The sequence below is a fragment of the Psittacula echo genome (genome assembly GCF_963264785.1).
Source record: "Psittacula echo genome assembly, chromosome: 4".
Classification (NCBI taxonomy): domain Eukaryota; kingdom Metazoa; phylum Chordata; class Aves; order Psittaciformes; family Psittacidae; genus Psittacula; species Psittacula echo.
The window spans coordinates 49,800,955-49,825,615 of NC_137738.1; the positions used below are offsets into that span (position 1 = coordinate 49,800,955).

At 37.3% G+C, this 24,661-nt stretch overlaps 1 protein-coding gene across 1 annotated transcript in view; it reads left to right on the forward strand.

The window, feature by feature from the left end:
* Positions 1-4,307: 4,307 nt before the first annotated feature.
* EPB41L2 (erythrocyte membrane protein band 4.1 like 2) overlaps positions 4,308-24,661 on the forward strand; it is a 60,248-nt gene continuing 39,894 nt past the window's right edge. Inside the window, exons 1-4 of the mRNA XM_080616149.1 lie at positions 4,308-5,199; positions 6,519-6,731; positions 18,906-19,010; positions 24,429-24,471. Coding sequence (XP_080472275.1) covers positions 4,735-5,199; positions 6,519-6,731; positions 18,906-19,010; positions 24,429-24,471 — 826 coding nt within the window. The 5' untranslated portion in view covers positions 4,308-4,734. The remainder of the gene's footprint in view (positions 5,200-6,518; positions 6,732-18,905; positions 19,011-24,428; positions 24,472-24,661) is intronic.

Sequence of the window (24,661 nt, forward strand, 5' to 3'; positions counted from 1 at the left end):
AGATTTCTTAACTTGAATTTGAAGTTGCTGTTTGAGATTTTTTCCTTTTTTTTTTTTTTTTTCCTATCAGAGTATTTGTAGATTGAAAATACAGAAGGAACAGACCCCTGTTACCTCTGGGTATGATACAGCTAGCACTAAGAGAGCTGCAGGATGTATATTTGCTTAAATGTAATCTCAAAATGTTGATGTGGGCATCACAACTTGGCTACATATAGAACTTTTAAGGTATTTATGTTCTGGTTTTGCTGAAAGTTTTGGGGTTGGTTTTGTGGTTTATTTTTATGATGAGCTTTTCATGTTGCATGAGTGCTATTACACAGATGATGCAGTTTCTCAATGCATTTCATTTAGTTTGGGACACAGCACTTTCTAATATTAATCTGTGGTTTTTTACATGTTTTTATGCTGCTACCCAGTGTAGCAAAGCTGTTTAAAGAACTGTTTAGCTTTCTCTTTTTAAAGAAGTCTCACTTGGTTTTGTGTCTCATGCTGTTATCTTTGCTTTCTGGAGAGTTATATCTCTTCCACTGAATTTTCCTTTAAACCAAATCCTTTTAAGTTGTATATGGATTGTGGTAGCTATGTTATTCACCAGACAAAATAAAGATGCCCTGCAGCACATGTTTTCTGAAAAGTTCAGAGCACTTGAATGATATAGATACATGGTGTTGTCCTGCTGCTTTAGCAGGAAAAAGATTCTGAGAAATAGCGGTGTTCTTGGATTCTGCTTTCACTTTGCAAAGAGTTGAGGTCACTTCTCTAGAGATGGCTTTGTAAGAATTTGTCACCATAGTAGAACGTTTTCACAATAAAGCTATCTAGACTGCTGATGCTCACTTGCCAATTTTAGAGAAAAATAGCTTTGTCTCCTTTCATTTGCTGTCTATAGCCTTGATTTTAGTTTGTTTTGTTTTCACAGTGATCTTCAGAATTATTCTAGTGCTTGTCATATTGCTGTTTCAGAAGTATCTTTTAAGTTCACACCATCCTATGTAGGGGCTTGTAAGAGTTTTTCTGGAGAGTCCCTGCATATTCTGTGTATTGCAAGGAATGATGAGACATCTGCAGTAATTTTCTAGCACTATAAAAATTAGTTTTAGAGACTTAATGATATTTCAGTGTTTATATAAGAATAAAAATGTTTTCCTAGTCACTCAGGTAGGCTACTGTATTTGGGAGGGAAATGTATTCTTGCAAACATCCAGCTGTGTAATGGTTGTCATCAATGTAAATGTGAGGCCTAACAAAATACCTGTTGTTTTGAATAGTGACTTCACCATGTAGGTAAAAGGATGATTTATCAGTGTAGTTGCCATTAACTCTGAGGCTGCTAGCCACTGTGACGCACCTGAAATTCTCTGGAAGCTGTATTTAATAGACATAGGACCCTTAGGGGAGACACCATTTTGTGCCATTTCTGCTCTTGCAGATAAGTTTAGATGCTGTGTGAATATGCATATATACTTAGGCACACACGTTCATGTACACATGTAACTAATTTTTTTTTTGTCATGGAGTAGTAATTCACTGTTTGGCTCTGAAGTTATATTTATTACAATATGTTATGTTAATACTCCTGTGAAAGCATTCAATTACTTGTCATAATTTGGGAATTACACTTGAAATGGGAGTATTGGTGCTGTTAAAAGTTGGACCTTTGAAATGTGCTACTGATTTTTAGAACTATTATGGCACCATCTGCTGACCAGTGTACAGACTGGCAATGGCAGTTTGCTCGCCTGGTTACCTCCTTGCAAATAAGCTTCCAGTTTAGGAGGCAGTTGGACCAGAATCATAAGGAGAAAAGGTGATTTTTTTTTAGTTGTCTTTATGTTTGGGAAAAATATTTTTAGCAGGAAATACTGTTACTGTGCCAACAGTTTGAATTATAATATACCTTTAGCTCTCTAATCAGCTGCATTATTGCATCAGGCTCTCCTGTGAATTGTGAAGCTTTATAAGGAACAGTTTTTGGATGTCTGACAATATGTGGCATAAGATTGTTTGTGGTAGTCTCTTGGTCAATGCATTACCTTCTAAGCCTCCAGAGAAGAGCTGTGATGGCATGAGATCAGTTCAGGCCCCAGCTCTGGTGGTATTGTCACAGTGTGGGAAACGGATGGGCTTTGACAGGCTTCTGCCCTGTGGCTACTGCTGAAACTCGCAGAAAAAGCCGAGTCTGCAGTCTGTCAATTCAGTGCAGGGAAGGGCACATAGACCTGATACTCTGTTTCTCACGGGATACATATTTCTTGTGCAAAAATGAAACTCTATAAAAAAACAATAATGCCAAACTCGTGATAAAGAAGATACGTATTTTGGGAAGTTTGAGAAGACTGTTTCTTACACTCTTGGTCATTGCCCTTGTTCAGTAAATTTATCCATTGCTTAAAAGTTCATTCATAGACTACTGGGAGTATATAAAGAAATCTACAGGCCTAGCAAAGAGGTGTATTTTGTACGTTTTCCCTCCCTATTCCTAACTTTTTGCCACCTGGAAAAGCTTACAGGAAATAGAGCTCTTGAAAGAAATCACCTCCTGCTGTTAGCATCAAATAAAGGCTTTAAATGAACATGGACAGACCTGTTCATACAGAAGCTGTAACAAGTTTCCCTTGCTTCTGCAGTATAACGCCAAGTTCTCCTTTTAACTATACCTTCGATTATGAAACCTGGACACTTGGAGATGCAGAACCTTTCTTGTTTCATACTGAGCAAGTTTGTATCACCACTGCTATCCTGTCTAGATTTAATCAGTTAAGATGCATAACCTGATATCCTCAGTTCCTTTTATTGTTAGAACAATACATAGGGACATGTTTACAGGGTGATTTATTTTGCTTAGTTCTAAGGAATTCTCTGGAGATGCCTCCTATTTGACTGTATAAACAAAATATGGTCTTAATTTTGAGAGTGGGGTATAATGACTTTTTATTAGCATATAAATTCATTTGTGCACATTTTGAAAAGTAAAAAAAAACATGCAGGGAATGCAGTGATTTTTCTTTCCTGTAGCTTCTTTTAAGATTTGTTTATCATGTTTTCTAAAACTTTTCAAGCTACTTTCTCAGAAGAAATTGGTTCATTCTTAGCGGTGCATGAGAAAAAAAAGTCACTACCATTTCTTAATAATGAAATCTCCATTTGACTGTATTAAGTGGAGTGGATTGCTAATCTCTGATGAGCAGAAGGTCAAATTTTTCTCTTAGGGAAAGTAGATTATAGCTCTCTATATATTGTTCATCTTGATAATAATTTTTTATATTATTAAGATTGATACCTACCATTAGGAAAGAACAGCAGCAATTCTGTGTATATGAAGGTGACAGCAAAAAGGAATTTGATTGGTAGCAGCTTTAAAACTAGCATACTAATGTGGCTTTAAATAGCAAATTCAATGGAAACCTGCTTTTCAGAGGCCTATTACATCTGAGATAAATAATACTTAAATATTAATACTCTATCACAACTAGCTTTATTAATAGTATTAAAACTTGAAAGATTTTATAGAAAGTGAAAGAAATGGCTACATAACTAATATTTAAGTTTGACATGTATTCAGAAGTCTAGGGTAGCAGTAAAGATACTAACTTTTCCTTCAGTTTCCCCAATTGGCAAATGTTTTGTTTTAGACAGTGGAGTTTAAAGTAAAAAAACAAATACCCACAACTTGTAGTTACTTTTGGTCTCAAGATGTTTGCCTCATATGAATTTGCTTGTAGATGGTTCGTAGTTCCCATGTCTAAGCTTCTTACTAAGGTAACTGTCAAGTCTATTCCCTTTGGCTTAGTATTGTTCATCCCTTTTGCCAGAAGGGCGTATCTCTTGTATATTTAGGCATCTATTAGCTTCCTAATGGCTAAGTCTAACTTTGTCTGACTACTTATGAATATGCTTTGGAAACCTGGAGGCAAAGTGTTGATGCTGCCTCGTGATCTGAACTAGTTTCCAGTTGGCATGAAGTGCAGTTTAAAGTGGTGTGCAAGTTAACTGCAACAAGCCTGAATTAGGTTATTCTCTCCTTGACTTTTTTTGGCAGGGGTAAGGGCAGCAGTTTTTGCATTCTCAGCAGGAGTCTTGAACTAATAGCGTTCTGATACTAATGGCAGGCATTGATGACAATCGATTATAATAGAGAGCATCCAATGTTTTAGTTATATGACTGTAACTACTGACTTGCTAACCTTCAGGCCAGAGAGACCATCAGTTTAAAACTTCATTGTCACTGGTGTTTATTTACAACCTTCTTAAAACAGCTGATGGAATCTAACCACTTTAAACTTTGTTTGTTGGACCTTGGTATGCTTATTTTTGTTGGCTCGCTTCTGTAAATTGGAAAAAAATAATTATTGAGTTTTCAAAGTAATGCAGCAAAATACAGTGCCACACAGCTAACAAAATTTGTTTATTCTAGTGAATATATATATATTTTTTTTTTTTTCAAGAAATACCAGTAATGTTAAGATTAAAGGGGAAGGAAACTATTGGTAGGTCTGTCTAGAGTAGTACTTTTGAGAATCTTTATGTGCAGAGCACTAAGTTTTAGCTTATTGCTTTTACTTGAGTAGAGAATTTAAAAAGAAGTATTTCTCTAACCAAATAATTTTACTTTAGAAACTGTTGTAGACTATTACTACAAGTTACTGCAAATAATTTAAGAGTCAGTAAAAGTAGTGATGTTACATAACAGAATTATTTTTATGGTTGCTTCTTTTAGTATTAGTTGTGACAATGACAACTGAAGTTGGCTCAGAGACTGAAGTAAAGAAAGATTCTGATCAGCTGGAACCAGAGAAAGCCAAGGACAAGCCTGAAGAAGCATCAGAGACCCCAGAAAATCAAAAGTCCAAGGAAACATCCTCTGAAGAAGCTAAAGATTCTTCCTCTGTCCCAGCACCAACTAGCCAAAGTAGTCCAAGTAGCCAGAAGAAGGAAAAAACTTCACCTGAAAGCAAGGGTATTTCTCGTTTCCTTCCCCCCTGGCTTAAGAAACAAAAATCTTACACCTTGGCAGAGCCCAAAGATGAGACCAAGAGGAGGACAGGGGAACAAATAGCTGAAGAAAGTGAATGCCAGGCGCCAGAGGGGGTGTCTCAGCCAAAAAAGAGCTTAGAAGTATTAGTGGCTGAAAATCAGCAAAATGCTAAAGGAGACAACAAAGAAGAAAATCACTCTGTTAGTAGTGCTGAAACACAGGTACGTATGGGAAGGCTAAGAGATGATTTGGAGCAATTTTAGTGAAACCTGATTCATGATTTCTGTAATTCATGTAAAGTTTTGTTAGATCATATTGGGGAAAAAATGACAGCTACTATCTTCCTTCTTTAATGCAGTTGGGTTGATATGAGAAGCATACCTGGTTTTAAAAATTCCTACTCTGTGGCAGGCCTTTTTTCACTCCAGTAAATATAAAAAAACCCCAAAAAACTTCACGCTTTGGCAAAGGAACTTTTAACTGCATCATTGTGGTAGAAATGAGCAGGGATTAGAGTAGAAGCTTCTTAAGTCAGCTTTGTCTGTGAAGCTGTTGGATCACATAAATACTTCCTTCGTGACTTAACCACAACAAATAGCAAGCAGATTAATCTCTGAATCCTTATAATCTCAATTTTTGTTATCCTTTACCTAAAAACCATGTTTGTGGTCACTGTCCTTACTGATTCATTCTAAGAGGTTGGTGACGAGTTCCAAGCCAAATGCCACCTACTGCACTGCTCCAGAGTCTTGCTTTTTGAGAAGTTGCATGTCAGTTCTTAACACTCAAATCTCACATTCTAGGGAGGTGAAGGTGATTAAGGGCATAAAGAATCTTTCATATGAGGGCTCGGAGAACTGATACTGTTCAGCCTGGAGAAGAGAAGGGTCAAGGAGAATCTTATCAATGTATATAAATACCTGAAGTGAGGGCATGAAAAGGAGCCAGGCTTTTCTCAGTGGTATGCAGTTCAGTGACAAAAGGCAAAGGATATAAACTAAAACCATGAAGTTCCTTCTCAAATCACAAAAAAAGTCTTGTTTACCCTGATGATGAGGCAAACACTGAAACAGGTTTCCCAGACAGTCTCCATCTGTGAAGATATTCAAAACCCAACTGGGCAAACTGCTGTAGGTGGACCTCAAGAAGTCCTAGGGCTATTAGACTAGATCATCTCAAGAGATTCCTTCCAACCTCAATCATCCTGTCATTTGGTGTAACCTGACTTTCATAATCGCTTGGGTTTTAGTTTTGTATAAGTCCTGGAGCTTAGATTTGTTTCTGTCGGGGGAAAAAAAAACATTAAAACATTAAAAATATTAACTCATTTTAAATAAAATAAACAAAACCAAACCCTCAAACCAGGAAAGGACCTTCTGTGGTTTGAGAGCAAGAATATCTGGTCCCCAAAGGAAGACCTTAATGCTTACACTGGTTATTGTGCTTCCCATATGTGCATAACTTTAATGAAAGCTTTGTGAACAAATTAAAAATACCCACCTTCCTGAGTTTGTTGGTTTTTTAACTGGTTTTTATATAGCCTGCCAAAGAAGATGGTAAAGAAACAAAAGTAGAGCAAGTTGCAGAGGAAAAGGAAGAAAAACCCGAAGGAAAAGAAAAAAAGGAGACAAAAGAAGTGCAGACAGCTGAAACTAAACCAGAAAATATTCCTCAGAAGTCTCCCAAGAAAATTAAAACTGTGCAGTGTAAAGTGGTGCTTCTGGATGGCACAGAATACAGCTGTGACCTAGAGGTAAGAGATCAAGTTTCTATAGAGAGCTCTTTTTTATATGGAAAAAGAAAATTCGCTTTCATTGCACTGATAGTTTAACAAATACATTTTTGTATATCAAGACAGCTCGTTACAGTGTTATGTTCACATTGCTATGGGTCATGGCTTAACTGGGCAGGAAGCTACACACGAGTCAGCCACTCACTCCCCCTAGCCCTCAGTTGAATGGAGGAGAGAATCAGAAATAAAAAGAGCAATATTTGTGGGTTGAGGTGAAGGCAGTTTAATAGGACAGAAAAGGAGGGGGAAATAATAATAGTGATAAAAGAATTTGAATATAAAAAAGTGATTCACAATGCAGTTGCTTGCTACCTGATACCACTTTACATTTACAACTGAAAAATTCTATTTTGCAGTATTTTAAGTCTATCATGATTCAGTTAAGTTGGTTGGCAAGAAATAAGTTTGATTATTTGTAATAAATGAGAATTTTCTCTAAGAACAGAAGCAAAATTAACTAAGGAAGGGGAGAAAGTGGAATAGAAACAGCTTGTTTTATATGTTCATTGGAATAATTTATGGGACATGAGCAGTGCTGACTGCAGTTTTATAGGTGAATTCATGTTCTTAAATACATGTAGAACTCTTTATGCTATGTTACTTTACCAAAATAGTAAAGTCTCAGAAAACTGCTTCAACTAGTAATTGAAATATCGGTCCATGATCTCTTCAGTGGATCCTAGTAGATCACTTTCTGATACTGATCTATTCTTTAGTCTCCCTTTAGTAATATTTAGTGTTTGGGTAAATGTTTTAGTTCTGCTTTTATGAAGTAACAGAAATTATACAAGATTTAAAAAGAAAATAAACAAAACCTCTGCAGTCTAAGCACAAAGTAGGAAGCCCAGTTTACTTTGATTGACTTTCTAGTGATACAGTTTTTAGTTTGAATCAATTTCCATGGCTGAGACATTCCTGATGCCTCTTCCAGTCTTTTCTGTGCACCGTAGATGAACTTCATTATATTTTATTTATGTTAGAGACAATTCTTTAAATATACTTGCTAATAAGGAAGTAAAACTGAAAAATACATTGTTTACATTGCTGTTATTTTGCAGACTGTTTTTGGTAGAACCCTGTCTTTTTCTAACTGTCATCTTAAACTTTCATGATAAATCAAGTAATAAAATCTGAGATAATACACTATTTCTAGGGGTGTTTTCTGTTTGAGTTATGATCGCATTCATTCTTTTTTCTTGTAGAACCCCATCAGTTTCTACTTAACCTATAAGGAGTGTGAAAGAAAACGATTTGTTAAATTTTATCATTGTTCATTCTTACTGCATATATAAGACAGTAGCTGGGAAAGGCCATGAAAGGAGATAAAGCCATGATAGAGTAGCTTCAGTATCAGAATATAGATTAATGCTGTAGTTAGTACAAGCTAATAGGATTGTCAGCAGTAACTAAATACTGAAACTTTTGTGGCCAATTAGTAGATACAATACTATACAATTCATTTGTGACAGTAGTGTAATTGTTATGTAAGAGGACTTGATATTTGAATTCAGATATTATATACCTTAGTAGGTAGTTAGTCACGAAGTGTGTCCTCAGCCTGTATGTTGATGATAAAGCTAGAAAGAGTGGCTGATATAAATCAGAGGGACTTCAGCAAGCTGGAGAAATGGGCAGACAATCTTGTGAATTCCACAAAGAGAAATATGTGGAGAGGAACAGCCCTGTACAGGCTACACTAATTGGCTGGAAAACAGTTTTCCACAGAAGGAACTGAGGAGTGTCCTAAAGGACAAGGTGACCATGGACCAGCAATGGGCCCTTGCAGAAAAGAAGGCCAACAGCTTTCTGAACTGCAGAAGGAAGAATGTTGGCAGCAGGTCAAGGGAGATGGTCCTTCCTCTCTGCTCAGTACCTAGAATGCTTGGTCGGATTCTTAGCTGCCCAGTTCAAGAGAGACTTGGACATACTGGAGGGAGTCCAGCAAAGACTGCAGCATTGTTTAAAGGCCTTAAGCATCTGGCATATGAGGGGCTGACAGAGGTGGGAACTGTTCAGCCTGGAGAGGAGGAGGCTAACAGTGTATATAATTATTTGGCAGAGGAATGAGTAAAGAAGACGAAGCTAGGCTTTTCTCAGTGGTGCCCAATGACAGAATGAGAAGAAATGAGCACCGACATGAAATACAGGGAATTCATGAAACTGAATGCATTGAAACATGAATGTGAAGGTATATCAATTGAGGGTGATCAACCACTAGAACAGTTTGACTAGATAGACTGTGGAGTCACCACCCTTTGCAAGGGTGACTAGACAAGGCCTTCACCAACCTGTTGTGCTCAGGGTTGTTAGACTAGATGACCTTGAGAGGTCCCTTCAAATCTCAAATAATGTAGGTAATTATAGCTGTATTTTGCCTTTGTAGAAATATAATTCAGGAATTACTTCTAAGCACGTTAGTCTAAATTATTAACAGCTATATAGCGCACATTGCACACATACTCTGTCAAATAAAAACTGATGGTAGTGTCCATGGTATTAACATTAAATTATTATTAAATAAAACTGAAAAAGTGAAAATGGAGAAACAACATAATTCAGTATAAAATATTTATCATATTTTCAAGGGAAACTTTTTTTGTGTGTCTTAGGTTCTCAAGATTAATAGTTTCATATGTGGTCCTTCTAGCAAGGTGACAACTTCTCACTTTTTTTTGCTTGCAGGAAAAAGCAATTCCATAAAGTCTCATCTGTTTATCACTATTGTCCAAATGCCCATTTTTCTTTAGCTTTTTTGAGTAAGACAATACATTTCTAAATAATGAAAAACTTCCTTAGGCTTGTCACACTTGTCCAATTGGAAGGCTGCAGTTTGAGATTTTATACTTTTGGGGACTACAGATGAATTCAGGCGTATTAACCCTAACAGTCCCTATTAAACAGTTTCTAAAATGGCAGCTCTCTTCTGTAACTGCTCATTGAATTTCGTGATCTAGGCCAGTTGTTTGGTCTGACACCTATCTTTTTATTTCCCTCTATTTTCCTTCATTTAAAAAGGTAATTTTAGTATAGGTTCAGGTAGTAGCTGTCTTCCTGTGTCTCAGTTCTGGCTTTTTTTTTGGTTTTACTAAACTTTAATTTCCATTCTTTTTTTCTGTCCATCTTGTTTTTCATTTTTCCTGAAAGAACAGAATAATCTCTGACAATAGTGTGTATGCTTAGGAAGAAATGCAATTTCAGTAGACCAGAAACTGCTCTCTAAGTTTCTACCCACATGATAGTTAGATTTCTATCCTGCTTATCTTCTCTTTTGCTTTTTGAGCTTGATATAGTTCTAGACATATTTGTGGCTGCATTTCTTTAGCTCCAGTGCTTTAAAACACTCCAACATACTTAATTTTTTTATAACATGAGTTTTGAATTTTGGATATGGAAATAACTGGACCTTTTTTCATACAGTGTCATATACAAAAAACAGCCTCCCCATCCCTCCCAGTTGAAGCTGGTTTTGTTCTTTATTTTGCAAAGTGGCATGTTTGGTACAAATTGAATTAGGCTAATTTTTCAAAGTTGACTGGTTATAGAAAGTATATTATTCAAACTTAAAAAAAATAATCTGTTCAACAAAATGCTAGTGAGCTTCTATAGAATGCGTTAAATGATTGTATTGGAAAAGAAGTTACAGGTTTTAATTAAGGTTTTGTTTAACAGAAGAAGTTTACCTGGGATTAGTTTTTAAAAGTGTATTATCTCTGAGATTTAGACTCAGCAGCAAAAGGTGTATAGAGGTTGGTCTGGACCAGGCTGTCTATGCTTCACTAGATGTTTTTGTAAATTTACTATTTATCAAGAGACAACCAGATATCATAGAATACTTATTTGTTGAAAACTGAGTTCAGCCATAGTCCTTAGCACTTGAATTCTGTAATACGAAGCTGAGGTAAGTAAAGGGATTAATATAAGTGAATAGGTGAAGTCCTGTGGTTGTGATATGACTGAAACCAGTTTGTGTGTGTGGAGACACCTGTTTTCTGTCGTGAGTACCACAGATTGGTTTTTGTAATAGTTCTGATATTGCTCAAGAGTCTTACAGGGTTGGCAGTTGAGAGCTGTGTGATACCATGTGTGGCAGTGGCTTTGTTTTTAACTGAAGGAGTATGGGAGAAAATTCATGTATGTTTTGTATATTGATGATTACCAAGTTCTTTTTTGCAGCCACCTAGTGTTGCTTGAAAACTTGTTTTTGCACGTCTTTCGTGTTGCCCAGGGCATGCCTGACATGGTTGATGTTTGGCTTCCAACATAAAGTGCGTCTCAGATATTTCTCCATTTTGAGGGTTACTTTGTAAATTAATTTCTTACTTCTGAGTGTAATCTGTTTGTTCTTTTGCCCTTAGAACACTTTGTTTTGCCTTAATAGGTTTTCTGACTGGTATCAACTTGCTAGTTTGAATTTTAAGTTGATAGGTTTTTTTCTACAGAACTGTTTAAGCAAATATTTTAGTCTCTGTTGTGATGATTTCCTTCAGGTTTGTTTTGTTGTTTTTTTTTCCTCATCTATCTTCATACTTTTACTTTGCTTTTGTCGAAAAAGGGCAAGAAGGAGGACCCGGGTAACTATAGACCGGTCAGCCTCACCTCCATCCCTGGGAAAGTGATGGAGCACCTTATCCTTGATGCCATCTTAAGGCATGTCAAGGATAAGAGGGTTATGAGGGGCAGTCAACATGGCTTTACCAAGGGGAAGTCATGCTTGACCAACCTCATAGCCTTTTATGAGGAAATAACATTGTGGATGGATGATGGCAGAGCGGTGGATGTGGTCTACCTTGACTTCAGCAAAGCATTTGACACAGTCTCCCACAGCATCCTCATAGCTAAACTGAGGAAGTGTGGTCTGAATGATCAGGTGGTGAGGTGGACCACGAACTGGCTGAAGGAGAGAAGCCAGAGAGTTGTAGTGTATGGGACGGAGTCTAGTTGGAGGCCTGTATCTAGTGGAGTGCCTCAAGGGTCAGTATTGGGACCAGTATTATTTAATATCTTCATCAATGATTTAGATGAGGGAATTGAGTGTACTATCAGCAAGTTTGCTGATGACACTAAGCTGGGAGGGGTGGCTGACACGCCAGAAGGCTGTGCTGCCATCCAGCGAGACCTGGACAGGCTGGAGAGTTGGGCAGGGAGAAACTTGATGAAATATAACAAGGGAAAGTGTAGAGTCCTGCATCTGGGCAGGAACAACCCCAGGTTCCAATATAGGTTGGGGAGCAACCTGTTAGAGAGCAGTGTAGGGGAGAGGGACCTGGGGGTCCTAGTGGATGGCAGGATGAGCATGAGCCAACACTGTGCCCTTGTGGCCAAGAAGGCCAATGGCATCCTGAGGTGTATTAGAAGGGGGGTGGTCAGTAGGTCGAGAGAGGTCCTCCTTCCCCTCTACTCTGCCCTGGTGAGACCGCATCTGGAATATTGTGTCCAGTTCTGGGCGCCTCAGTTCAAGAAGGACAGGGACCTGCTGGAGAGAGTCCAGCGCAGGGCAACTAAGATGATTAAGGGAGTGGAGCATCTCCCTTATGAGGAAAGGCTGAGGGAGCTGGGTCTCTATAGTTTGGAGAAGAGGAGACTGAGGGGTGACCTTATTAGTGTATATAAATATATAAAGGAGGAGTGTCACGAGGATGGAGCCAGGCTCTTCTCAGTGGCAAACAATGATAGGACAAGGGGTAATGGGTATAAACTGGAACACAAGAGGTTCCACTTAAACTCGAGAAGAAACTTCTTCTCAGTGAGGGTGACGGAACACTGGAACAGGCTGCCCAGGGGGGTTGTGGAGTCTCCTTCTCTGGAGACATTCAAAACCCGCCTGGACACATTCCTGTGTAACCTCATCTAGGTGTTCCTGCTCTGGCAGAGGGATTGGACTAGATGATCTTTTGAGGTCCCTTCCAATCTCTAACATACTGTGATACTGTGGTACTGTGAATACAAATTTGAAGGACCTCGTTTGTAGTCTTTTTCTTCATTGTAGCTTCTCCAGGTTTGCTTCTGTAAATACCAGCGTAGATATAACACATACGGTACTCCACTCTTGCCAAGAAAAGTTCATGAACTGTCAGTGTAATGAAACTAAGCCTTGTACCAGGTGAAACGTATTCCTCAGTTCATTGTAATTTGAAATTCTTATAGTGTTTCATGGTCTTTGATTTCTCAGTCAATTCTATCATCAGCATCTCTGCATTGATATCTTGGGATAGTTGATAAAATAGGTCTCTCTGGCCTGTAAATGATTACTTTCTATCTTGGCTACTGACTCTGAGGAATTAAAAATTTTAAGTGGAAGTTGTGTTATGTACTTACATGCCAGCCACTCTTCAAACATGCTTTATTTTGGGGGTTAGGAACCTGAAAGTTTCGTAAGGAAGCAAAATAACCTCAATTGAATTGTTATTTTTAAGCTGTGTTGTTTTTACTCTAAAATGTATGAAGTTCCTTAAGTCCACAGGTTCCATATTAACAAAACAGATTTATTTTCTATGTTCTGTAGCTTTAAAGTAAAAATGTCCAAAGTTCTTCCTCTTTAGAAAACTTCTGAAATACGTCACAAAAATAGTATTGAAGTATTCTGTTAAATTAGATGAGTTATGGGTACACAACATGTGCATACATAGAACATAAGCAATTAATTTAATTATTTCAGCACTATAATAGTAACTCTTAGAGATCCATGTAGTCTCAGACTTTCAGAGTAATGTGTGAATGCTGGGAGAGGAGGAAGGAGGAAAAAACTGTTGTTTGAATAGTTCTGGAGGAGCATGACTTGAAACAACTTTCACAGGCTGTTAACTTAAGAAATTTCAGTCATATTTTACTACTTTCTTTAAAGAGAGTTCAGTTCACTTACAGGAATAATAACATATAAGTGTATCAAATTTGTCAAAGTATGTGAGTATGAAAGACAATGAGTGGTATTTGCCAAAAATAGTGAAAGACTGAATCTTTGTGCTTACTTGAAATTACAGAACCTTTATATTAAAGATTCTGTAAAAACCTTTATATTAAAGGGTAAAATAACTTCATGATTCAGTAGTGTAGTATTTGTGAGATGTAATGGCAGTTGAGCTATAATAGTTTGAGTGAGTAGACTGTTGGAATGTGTGAGATTTCTAGAAGCAGTTTTTAACTTCTTTATGAAAGACAGTGCACAGTGCAAGTGACATAATTTTGACCTACTCCTTTCCTGATAACTGACATCTGTGGGAGCACATGTAAGTTGTTTCAGGGTGTTCCACACGTGCCTCTTGCTTTCAGGACAGGGGAATCAGCTTGCTTTTTCTTCCTTTTCTGTGGTTTCTTAGATAATTGAGTGGAAATTTTGTTGAATTTGGAATCTGAGGTAAAGATTTGTTCAGATTTTCTGCTTTAAGCGTAGTCCAGGGTTTAGTAGATAACACAGTTTAAACAAACAAAAGAGTGCTAACTGCATAATGATTATTAATTAGAAGCAAATGAAGATCCTGTTGGGTTTGTTTACTGCATTCAGTCAGTGGTCTAATTAAATATTTATAACAAAAGGCATTTAAAGGTTGCCAGCATTGACCACATTTTATGCACGTATGAACAAGTGAAATGAATTGGAGTTGACATAGTTTCTGTGGTTACTTACAGTTTGCTAATACAAAGTAAAAATATGCTTCCTTAACGCGCAATGATCAGTGTTTAACCCTGAATTAAGGAAAGTACGAATGAAATGCAGGGTTGGTTTCTGGCCTGAGAGAAGAGTAACAGCACTAAGTTTGTTCTTGGAAGCTAAATGGCACAGGAAGTTTTCCACTGCAAGGACAGCTCCTAGTTGGGGTGTATTTAAAGCTCATTTGATGGACTGAAATCCTACTTCAGCCGTTGGGGAGCAGATGCCATCTCCTCAGATGAGAAGAGCCACCAACACCTGGAAGTGCCCGAAGCTAAAAGGCCTTTTTAGCTGTATAGCAGTGGAAAGACTAATGGAATGCCTTTTTGAGGAATGTTGTAAGAGTTTGCTGTTGTCATCTGCTGCAGAGCCAGGAGCACCAGCTGTAAGAAATGGGATGCATAGATGTTGCTTAGGGAATTGCAGTGCTTTGGAACACCCAGGTGTCCTGCCAGGCAAGGGAAGGTTTCTTGCCCTCAAGTTCAGTCAGGCTGGTGGAATTTTGCTGCTCTTGGAAACATCCCTGAGAGACTCCAGGTTGAAGAAGAATTGGGACTGGGCATCTCCTGGGAAACATGACCAGCCTGTGAGATGAGGAGTCAGGTCTATCCAGGAAAGCAGCTCTACAGTGCAGGTCCCAGGCCCTTCCAGGAGACAGGGTCAGAGACAGGCATACCTACAACATTGTTCAGGCATGGACTGAGACATGTCTTCTGATCCCTTAGGGTGGGGGTCCCAGGGGAGGCTGCTCTCAGCCATTGAGGCCTATGACCTCCAGGACTCCAGGCAGTCCTCTCCCAGTTTATACTTGTGTTCTTACATATGCATCTGGCGTTACTCTGTCCCAGGTGCAGAATCCAGCAGTTATTCTTGTTAAATTTCATCCCATTAATCATAGCCCAGTGCTCCAATGTATCTAGATACCTCTGCGAATCCTCTTGTCCTTTGAGAGAGTCAGCAGCACCACCCAGTTTGGTATCATCAGTAAATTTGCTAATGGTGCATTCAGCTCCTGCATACAGGTCATTGATATATGCATTGAACAGAACTGGTAGCTGTAAGTGTTTATTTTGTATTTGTAGTTGGCAACTCTTTTATAGCCAAACAGATCCATAATACCTTATTCTAATTCCCAACTGGGTAACAATTTGGATTCTGTATGTCTGCTGCAATTGCTTTGCTCTAGTTTCCTGCTCTTGTGAGAAGGAAGTAAACGACAAACTTTGTTACTCCTACTTTTATGAAGTGGTGCCAACTGCGATGTCTAAATAGACTTGGAATGGGTACTGGAGTAACTTTGTCATCTTTTAAACTACTGGCTCTGCAAGCCTGTCCTCACTGCTTGGACTCTTTGTATAGCTAGGCTGAATATGCTCACGTTCTTGCAGGACCTGAGAATGGACATATGCTTTTTACTGCCATTTTATTGTTAGAATCAGGCCTAAGGAGATTTCCTTATTTTCAGTGCTTATGTCTGCTGTGCTGTATCCACAAGCATATATGTGTGTATATACCTATGCATAAAGGCTTATCTATACATATATATAAGGTTAGCAATTATTATTTTACACTGTTTTGACTACCACTTGACATATCAGCCAGCCAGTAGAAACAGAAAGAGAATCCAGTTGAAAGAATAACATTAACCTGTGCAAACCATGATGCTGACTTCTTAAAGTCCCCTGCTGTTCTGTGAAAAAGTTTTTAACTTCTGAAATGACTGGATCACAGTGGTTGTCTTGTCTACTTAACTTCAGTTCTTCTTTAGAGACACTCTCTTAGGAGCATGGGTTTTCCCAGAAAAATTATATGTTACCATGTATTTTAAACTATGTAGCAATGCCTGTTTCCCAAAGGAATTACAAAGAAATTTCACTTGAAAAGATTGTTTTTTCAAATACCCCTGCAGATTTTTAAAACTATACAACTATATATAAAAAACAAACTAGGAGCCTTTTAATTTTACAAGAAGGATTTTATAATGAGAACTATTGCTGATACTGATAGGCTTCTTATGCTTTTGAATTCACAACAGTTCTATAAATGTCATTTTCTGATGCTGTAACTTCTTTGTATCATACTGTTGTCTAGAATGTAGACTAACATAACTTGGCCTTCATGACATGGTGATGTTTTTGCTTACATGGACTTAGAAGCTATAAAAACCTTTAAAGATACAGTGTTTATTGCCAGTGTATCAAAGTTCTGTTGACTGTAACTACATAAGAAACTGCATGCAATATTTTACTGTTAAATTTGAAATGTATTTCCTGTGAATTTGGCCAGTTTGTTTCTGTATGTCAAAAGACTTAATATTAACTATGGGTTTTAATTTATGAACTTTATAAAAAGCTGCATAATTAGCAACTGACTCCATATGTGGACTTAATGATAGCATACATTATTTCTGCACTAATCTCTACATTTCTTTTACTGAAATATGTATACCTGGAACTTGCCTTTGCAAGGTGTGATGACAGATGTGCACAGTGATTTAGGAAGAAAAATGATATGTGCATCTGAGCAGGCTAAGATTCTTTAATCCCTCTCAAACTTTTCCTGCTTTCAAATCAGTTGTTTATGTTTCTGATTTTTTTTTTTTTTCAATTTTTTTTATTAAGCTGAAGGTGAGTCTCTCAAGAAAGCAAAGTGGTTACTTCAGACTCTTGTGGGAAATAGCTATGTCTCTTTGAAGAGTAAAATTTTTGAGAGTACCAAACAGACTTAAGATTCCTAGCTCCCCATTTCAAAAGTGACTCTGACTTCTAAGTTCCATAGCTGTACTGTGATGCTTGTGCTACTAAATGTGTTCATTTTATGAGTCTGTGTCTTTGAAAATTTTCTCATCTCCAGGACTGTAATGTTTGCTGAACAATGCAATCTTGAATAAATAAAGCCTTAGTTTCTTGGGGAATAAACCAACAATGCTTTCAGTATTTGCTCAGTGCATACCTCCTTTTCTCTCCCTTCCTCCCCTCCTGGCCTTACTGCTTTGTGCAGTGGAGCTGAGCTGCAGGCCAGTGCAGAGCTGGGGCATATTGTGAGCATGCTGCCACTGTCTGCTGGGGACAATGGCTGCAGTGTCACCAGGGCCTACACAGGGCCACTTGATGGTGTTTCTGTGGAATTGCAATGGTGCTTGGCATTTACTGAAATCTGTAGGATGAGCAAATGCAAAAATTCCTTTAAGCTGCCAGGCCTCTGAAAATGCCATGTTGAGGCCTCATTGATAAATGCCTCGAATAGCAGAACAGTCATGAAGGAGTTGGTTCAAACTGGAGACTGCATGCCATTCATGTTCAAATTTTAACTGTGGAAAGAAATTCTCATCTTCCCCATCAGCGTGTGCTGTGGGCCATCTGCTCTAAAACTTCATCTCCTATCACCTTTCATTTCCAGTACAACAAATCTTTTCCCTCACACCTGGCCCACAGAGCTCAGTCTTGTGCCTGTTTTTCATTAGCAGCACTAGGGAGTTACGAGATGCCCAGTTCCAAGGACAAGAAGAACAGGGGAGGCTTCAGGACTAATTGTCATTTGCTTAAGCTGTATTTATACTAAGCTACAGCAAGCAGCCTTTTAAGAGTGTGTTAAAATGATGATTACTTTTCAATTACTGTTATAAAGTGGCAGACTACAATATTGAAGGTAACCTCAAACAAAAAAATGTTTTTTTTTTATTCTTTTGTTATTGACTAACACAGCTATTATTTTTAGAAAGAATAAACTTCCTTAAGGCTAGTTTTTATTTTTGAGTACCTAATGGAGTTATTGGGTACTGACAGAGTTCCTAAATCTACAGGTAGAAGGCAACCCTCATGTCTAGCCGTCTATATTGCAGAGGTTTTGAGGGGCAGAAAATGTTGCTTATGTTCTGCTGACACTTGTATGCTTCTTTAACTGGTCTGATCACTGACTTTTAGTGGTCTGATCTTTTTGTCTCTTGAAGGGGATAACATGCTTTATTTTCCTTGGGAGCTCATATCACGTGATTCATAAAAGTCATTGAGATGAATGCCAAAATGTTATAAATGCAAAACTTAACAGAAATTAGCACCATAGGAAGTACATTAATTTTTAGAAAATAACAATATAGAAAAAGTTGGCTCACGTAAAGGAACCTTGCATTATTTAAACAAAAGATTCAGAAAAACTGAAAGCTATTTATGGTGCACGCTTTATGGTGCAAAATATTTGAATCAATGTAGGTACTGAATTTTCCTTCTGCATTCGAACTTTTTTTTTTTTGTGATGGTGGTAGTTTTTTTTTAATTTATTCTTTATTTATTGAAAAAAATGAAATGTTCTTATATTTGTCAGCGGTACGTATCTTTCAAAATATGGTGAAAAAAAGTATCATAAGAAAACCGCGGCTGTGTAATCTATTTTACTGATATTTTGAATTTTCCTAATACCATCAAATAATAACAGTACCTGTAATTAAGAAATTTACTGATAGTAACTTTTTCATTTTCTTTTTGTTCTTCCAGAAAAGAGCAAAAGGCCAAGTGCTGTTTGACAAAGTATGTGAACATCTCAATTTACTGGAAAAGGACTATTTTGGGCTGCTGTTTTATGAGAATTCAGAGCAGAAGGTAAGCCCATATGATGGGTTTGCTTGTTTATTTGTTTTTCTAAATTCTACTGAGTTCAATAGTTTAGTGAGATATTAAATTGCAAACATTGGAGTAAACCATTATAAAATGCCAGTGCTAGTCTGCTAATTTTACAAATGAATGGTATTTTGATATGACTTCATTCAAAAAGATCTCTTAAATACCATTTGGTAACTTATTTTCAGTTTTCTTTTGCACTTGCTTACATGTTGAATGGTTGAGCACACATAGATTGTTGAGCTGAGAAAAATCTTAAATCAGTCAGTGGCATGCATTCCATTAATTACCAAAAGCTAATTTAGATTTTCTCAGCATCTGGACATTTACAGTTAGCTATGGGCTGGCTGCCACTTTGTCCATGAAGTAAAGATATACCAGAGGTTATATTTTCCCTCATAAAGTAAACGGACTAATAATTACATGTTGAAGCGGAAAAAATTGTATTTCTTTTTAATCTCCATATTTGTAGGAGGAAACATCATTACATGAGTACTATGCTTCGTCTGGAAGGTTTTGCTTTTTTTCTGCCATCTTTCTCATCGCACTATTGTGTTCGAAATGCAGTCTAATTTAGTGATCTGAATAGATCTGGGTCTCTGACAACTTCCATTCAAATATAGGAGTTTTCCAGACTTGCTTTGCTGCAAGCATTGAGCAAAATACTCAATTCCTTTGTATTAAAGATACCCATATATAAAATGGGCTTGGTGTATTTTTTCACTTGGGTATTTTATTTTTCGTCTTGATTTGTAAACCGTTTACAGAAATTGAAACTTCTTTCATGTAACAATAACAGGCGTGCCAGTTGATCTTCAAAGTAATCATTGTGGTTTAAATATCGTAATTATTATTTATTATTATCACATGTTGTCCCTCTAATAGTGCTACTCATTATTGAAAATCTATACTGTATACACACAGCAAAATAACATAGAAGAGCAGTCTGATCTCTGACAAGAAAGGAGAAGTCTGATAGCAGAGCTGGGATCCTTGAGCTGAGCCAAGAAATAGCCCACTTGAGCAGATCCTACAAGGTGGAATAGGGAGCCTTTGGCTTTTGAAAGTGCAGCAGGAAAGTCTGGATTGGTATAGGCTGTTTTTTTTGTTTTTTTTGGTTTTTTTTTTTTTTAATTTTTAATGTGCTTCTGGTTGGACTAAGATTTCTTGATATTCCTCAGTCATGTCAATGGAGGAACAGCGCATTACACCTTAAAAAGATCCCATCTGTTTTTTCATACTTGACTGTATATGAGCCTGGGCAACCTCATCTGTTCCAAAGCTGGCTCTGCCTTGAATCACAGATCAGTCATCTCCAGAGGTCCCTTTCAGCCTGAATGAGCCCCTGAGCTCCCTACCCATTGACTATGAAGGTGCTATTGTAGCAACACTCACAAATGAGGTATTTACATAAATTCAGTGAAAAGTATCCTGATAATGAGGTCCCTGTGGTTCTGTTATTTATATACCCAGGCTAATTCTAGCACTCTATTCAAGGAGTAGACCACTCATCACCATAATTACGGACAGCAGCAGGCTTTTATTTAAGAACTTCTAGAGAAAGCTGGTCTGATTTCTTATGAAGACTTAAAAAAACTAAAGTTGTTGGATTTTGTCTTCATACAAGTATTATTTGAAGAAACTTAAAAAGGAGTCTTCTAGCAGATTTGCATTTCACACCTCCTGCTTTCTATTGCAAGACTAAGCTTAATTTATGGTGAACTGCAGGAACTACAAGGTTTTGAATGCCCGTGAGTAGCAGAGAAGGAGGGGTTTATTTTGGGTATTTCCTGGCTGGATAGCCCATATGCTCTAGGTTTTACCCAGAGTACCATTATGTGGATGGTACTATACCCCTGATGCAGCTCTATGTTGTGATTACCAGGTAAGTGGGAATATCCAAGTTTTCAAAGAAGAGTTTGAAAATGTGGATTTTGGCATGAACTAGTCACTTGGCTAAGTGCTTACATTCTTTTACAGGTTGCATGGTGTACTGTAACGTGCACATTGATATAGGCTTGCTTATTTTTACTGCTATTGTCACTTAAATTACCTAATTCAAAGCTACTGTTTTTGTACAACACTGTGTTTGGAATTTCTTATGCAGGTTATGATATAAACATATCCCGATAATGTGAAGGGTAGCTACTGCGGTGTCTTAAGACAGCTTAGGGACTTGGAACTTTTACTGGTTTTAGGGCCTTCTATTTTGTTCACCTCTAAGTTTTGACAATTTTTTCATCTCAGTACCAGTTCTTTCTGACCCTTTTTTTCTCCTGTTATGACTGCCTTTTCAGATTAAAATGCCACAAATCTCTGACCTCTAGGCCGGTCAGTACTAAATGCTGAATGATATGTTTTTCTCATTCTTGTGCACGCATCACAGCCACCCATTTATAAGCCAGCTGTTGAACTCAACAGCAGCTGTGGGGTGTGGAAACTGAATGCCTGGCTCTCTTTTGAATTAGAGCTGCTCTCTAATGCACTATCGGAGTACCATTGGAGGAGTAGTCCCATTAACTTTTCTCTATGGTGTTCTGTGCAGCTGAGAGAGATGTCATGTCTTCAAATCAGACAGATTTTTGTTAGCTTCAATACACATTTTAAAACTCTTTAGGTCAAATTACTCATTAATGATTTCCTTCATTGTTTTGCAAATGTTAAATTTATTGGCCTAAAGTGTAGGTAGTGATTTCACTGTATTACACCCTCAGAAGTTCACAAATGAGCCATTCACACTAACTGATCTGCAGAAGTGTTAGAAAGCTTCTGCTCTTACATTCTGGGCAGCAGCTGGAAATACTGCGTTTCTGGATTTGTACAAAATACTTTTGTATTTGTAGAGAACATTTTGTTGTTCTTTGACCATTCATTACTTTCTGGTCTATAACCTTACGAATCACAGATTAAACCAATAATTATTGCCTACTGGAGCAAAGTTGTGTATATACACACTGTCTTTTGATTTGAAAGACAGACCTGTCTGTTCTGCATCAAGAGGTCTGTTTCAGGGTAGACTCTATCAAAGAGTTTGTTTTGTCCATAACAAAGGGCACAGATGCAAAAAGCCCACCTCTGTAATTATGTATATAAACGGAGTATAAGCACCTGACTTTATTTGACCTAGTAGTAATGGAAGTTGGTGAAAAAGGCTGCTACTCTACAATAAGCTCATTCTAAGGTTTGGAAAATCAGAAAATGAAGTGTGTAACTTCTGGAAAGAAAAGGTTATTCTTCTTATCTTGCAGCATATTCTGTATTATATGTTATATGTTCTACTTGATAGTGATAAAGCACTGAAAGTAGCATGCTCAGAAATCCTAGTTTTCTCCTGTAGTTATGCCATGCTGTATTCTATATTTACTTACTTTATTTTATACTTGTACTATAATTTAAGAGTTTAAGCTACTTGTAGTTATCTTTGCAATTGGAAGAATATGGCTGTGTATCTATCATTTTGGAGCAGAACTCATGCCAAAACTGAAAACCTAGGATAACTGTAGCTGAAATGAGTTTCAGCTAAAAGTATTTGAAGACTTCTGTTGTCTTCCAAGGCCTTTCCATGTCAAGGCTTTTCCAAGATAGTAGTTTTTCTGACTTAAGCAGAATAAAGATTATCCAGATTTTTTTGAGGAGTGTTTTGTATCTCTTCCTTTGTAATGATGTTATGGACTCTGCGTCTCTGGAAAAGTTATAGTAACTGTGAAATATGGATGCCGCAGACTTCTTAGAGCAAGTAGAGTGAGATTTTTTTGTTTGTTTGTTTTTTAATTACATCTGTAAATTACAGAAAGGAGGTTTTGCATTTAATTTGAAGAATAGTTGTCTAATGTGTGCATGCTGCATTTGTGATTAAATCAACTTTGACCAAGGTCATTTACAAAAGGGAACTTAGTATTTTAGGTCATATTTATAGAAGCCACATCCTTTATCAGCATGAAAGATGTGCAGCAGCACAAAACCACACAGTCCCACATTCTTTTAATCCATGCAGACCCCTAAAACTGTAGCCTCATGTTTTGTCTCCTTGACATAGATTTGACTTTTGGTGGAAAAAGCATGTAATAATGACTGAGGGATATGGTACTGAAATACAGTTGTTGCATCGAAAGTTTGGTACCATGGACTGAAAGTTGAGTCAAATTATACCCAGTGTCTGCTCCTGGCTAGGTTAGGCAAGAAATGTTGGTAGAGATAAAGGTTTAGCAACATTTGTGCTGGCATTGAGGTCCCCTCTGACTTTAAAGCTGCTAATATGTGTAGTGGTTTGTGGAAATGCACATGTTGTCCTTGGCCTTACAAGTTTTCTTCCCTACTTTGCACAATTCTGTGATGTGCGCCAAGTCCTGCTGGCAAGCTGACTGTGTGCATGCATGTTTCTTCCATGTATATGCATGTGTATGTGTGTCTGGCCATGTGAAATAAAGGTTCAAACACTGTATAAAATAAATTCTCAGTAACTGCAGTTAAAAGGCTTATGTTTCTAATTTCTCATTCAATCTGGTTTTTAACATCTATAGGTAAAATTAGTAAACAGGATTGTCTGAGTTAATGATGAATATATGTTACTGATTTATTAGTCTTACTTCCCAAAGTTACATTTTTTGGATGATCAATCACAAAAAGGTGTCTTTGTAAATATCAATAGTAACTGAAATGCTATGAGCTGTTTAATAGGTTGCACAGATGATAGGAAAATATTTTTGGTATTGAGGATAAAATGCGTTTAAAAAGCATCTAAAATATGAAAATCTGACTTTATTTGCATTTCCTAAAATAGAGCTGAATACCCAGATTTGAACCTTGCCAGTGTATCACTGTTAACGTAAAACATGTTCATAAAGAGCTTTGCTTTGGCGGAGGTTAGAAAAAAAAACATGAAATTTGATTAGGTTTTTCTCAAGCACCTTTGATTGAATGTTACCAGAACTGAAATGTATATGCCTTGAGACGAATGATACAAATAGTCTCTGGAGTTCAAGAGAAATGTCACCTTAGGTAACTCTTATTTGGGTGTTACAAGCACAGGCGTGTAGAGATTACATAGCCATTCCTGGAAAGTCTGCTTATCCATAGGAGTATGAGAGAAAATTGTGTTTGTCAAATGTCATTTGCTAGACCACCTCCACTGGAGGACTCTCCCGTTTTTAATAATACAGGGCATAAATAGTCTAAAGCAGTAAGACAGCCGCAAAGAGAGTGTCATTGCAGTTTCATTTATGTGCATGGGTGGGGAGACTTGCTAGCACATCTCAAGTTCAATTTTAGAGTTCTCTGAGTTATTTTGAAGTAGAACAGATGTCTGAACAATACAAACTTTAATTGCACTGAATGAAATTACTTCACCATCTTCAATCTGTGGTGATTTTAAATGTTGTTTGTGGGTCTTTTTTTTTCCAGAACTGGCTAGATTCTTCAAAGGAAATTAAGAGACAAATTCGAAGTAAGTACTTCTGTATTCAGATATTATGCTCCTTCTATTTCCTCACAGAAATATTCTTCATAAACTTAGTAGCTTGGATGTTGACTACATTGTATACTTGCAGCATTAAAATAATGTGTATATAATGACATATTCAGTGTTAGAACAGAATGCAAAGAATAGAAGCTATTTCTGTCCACTGTCCACTCAG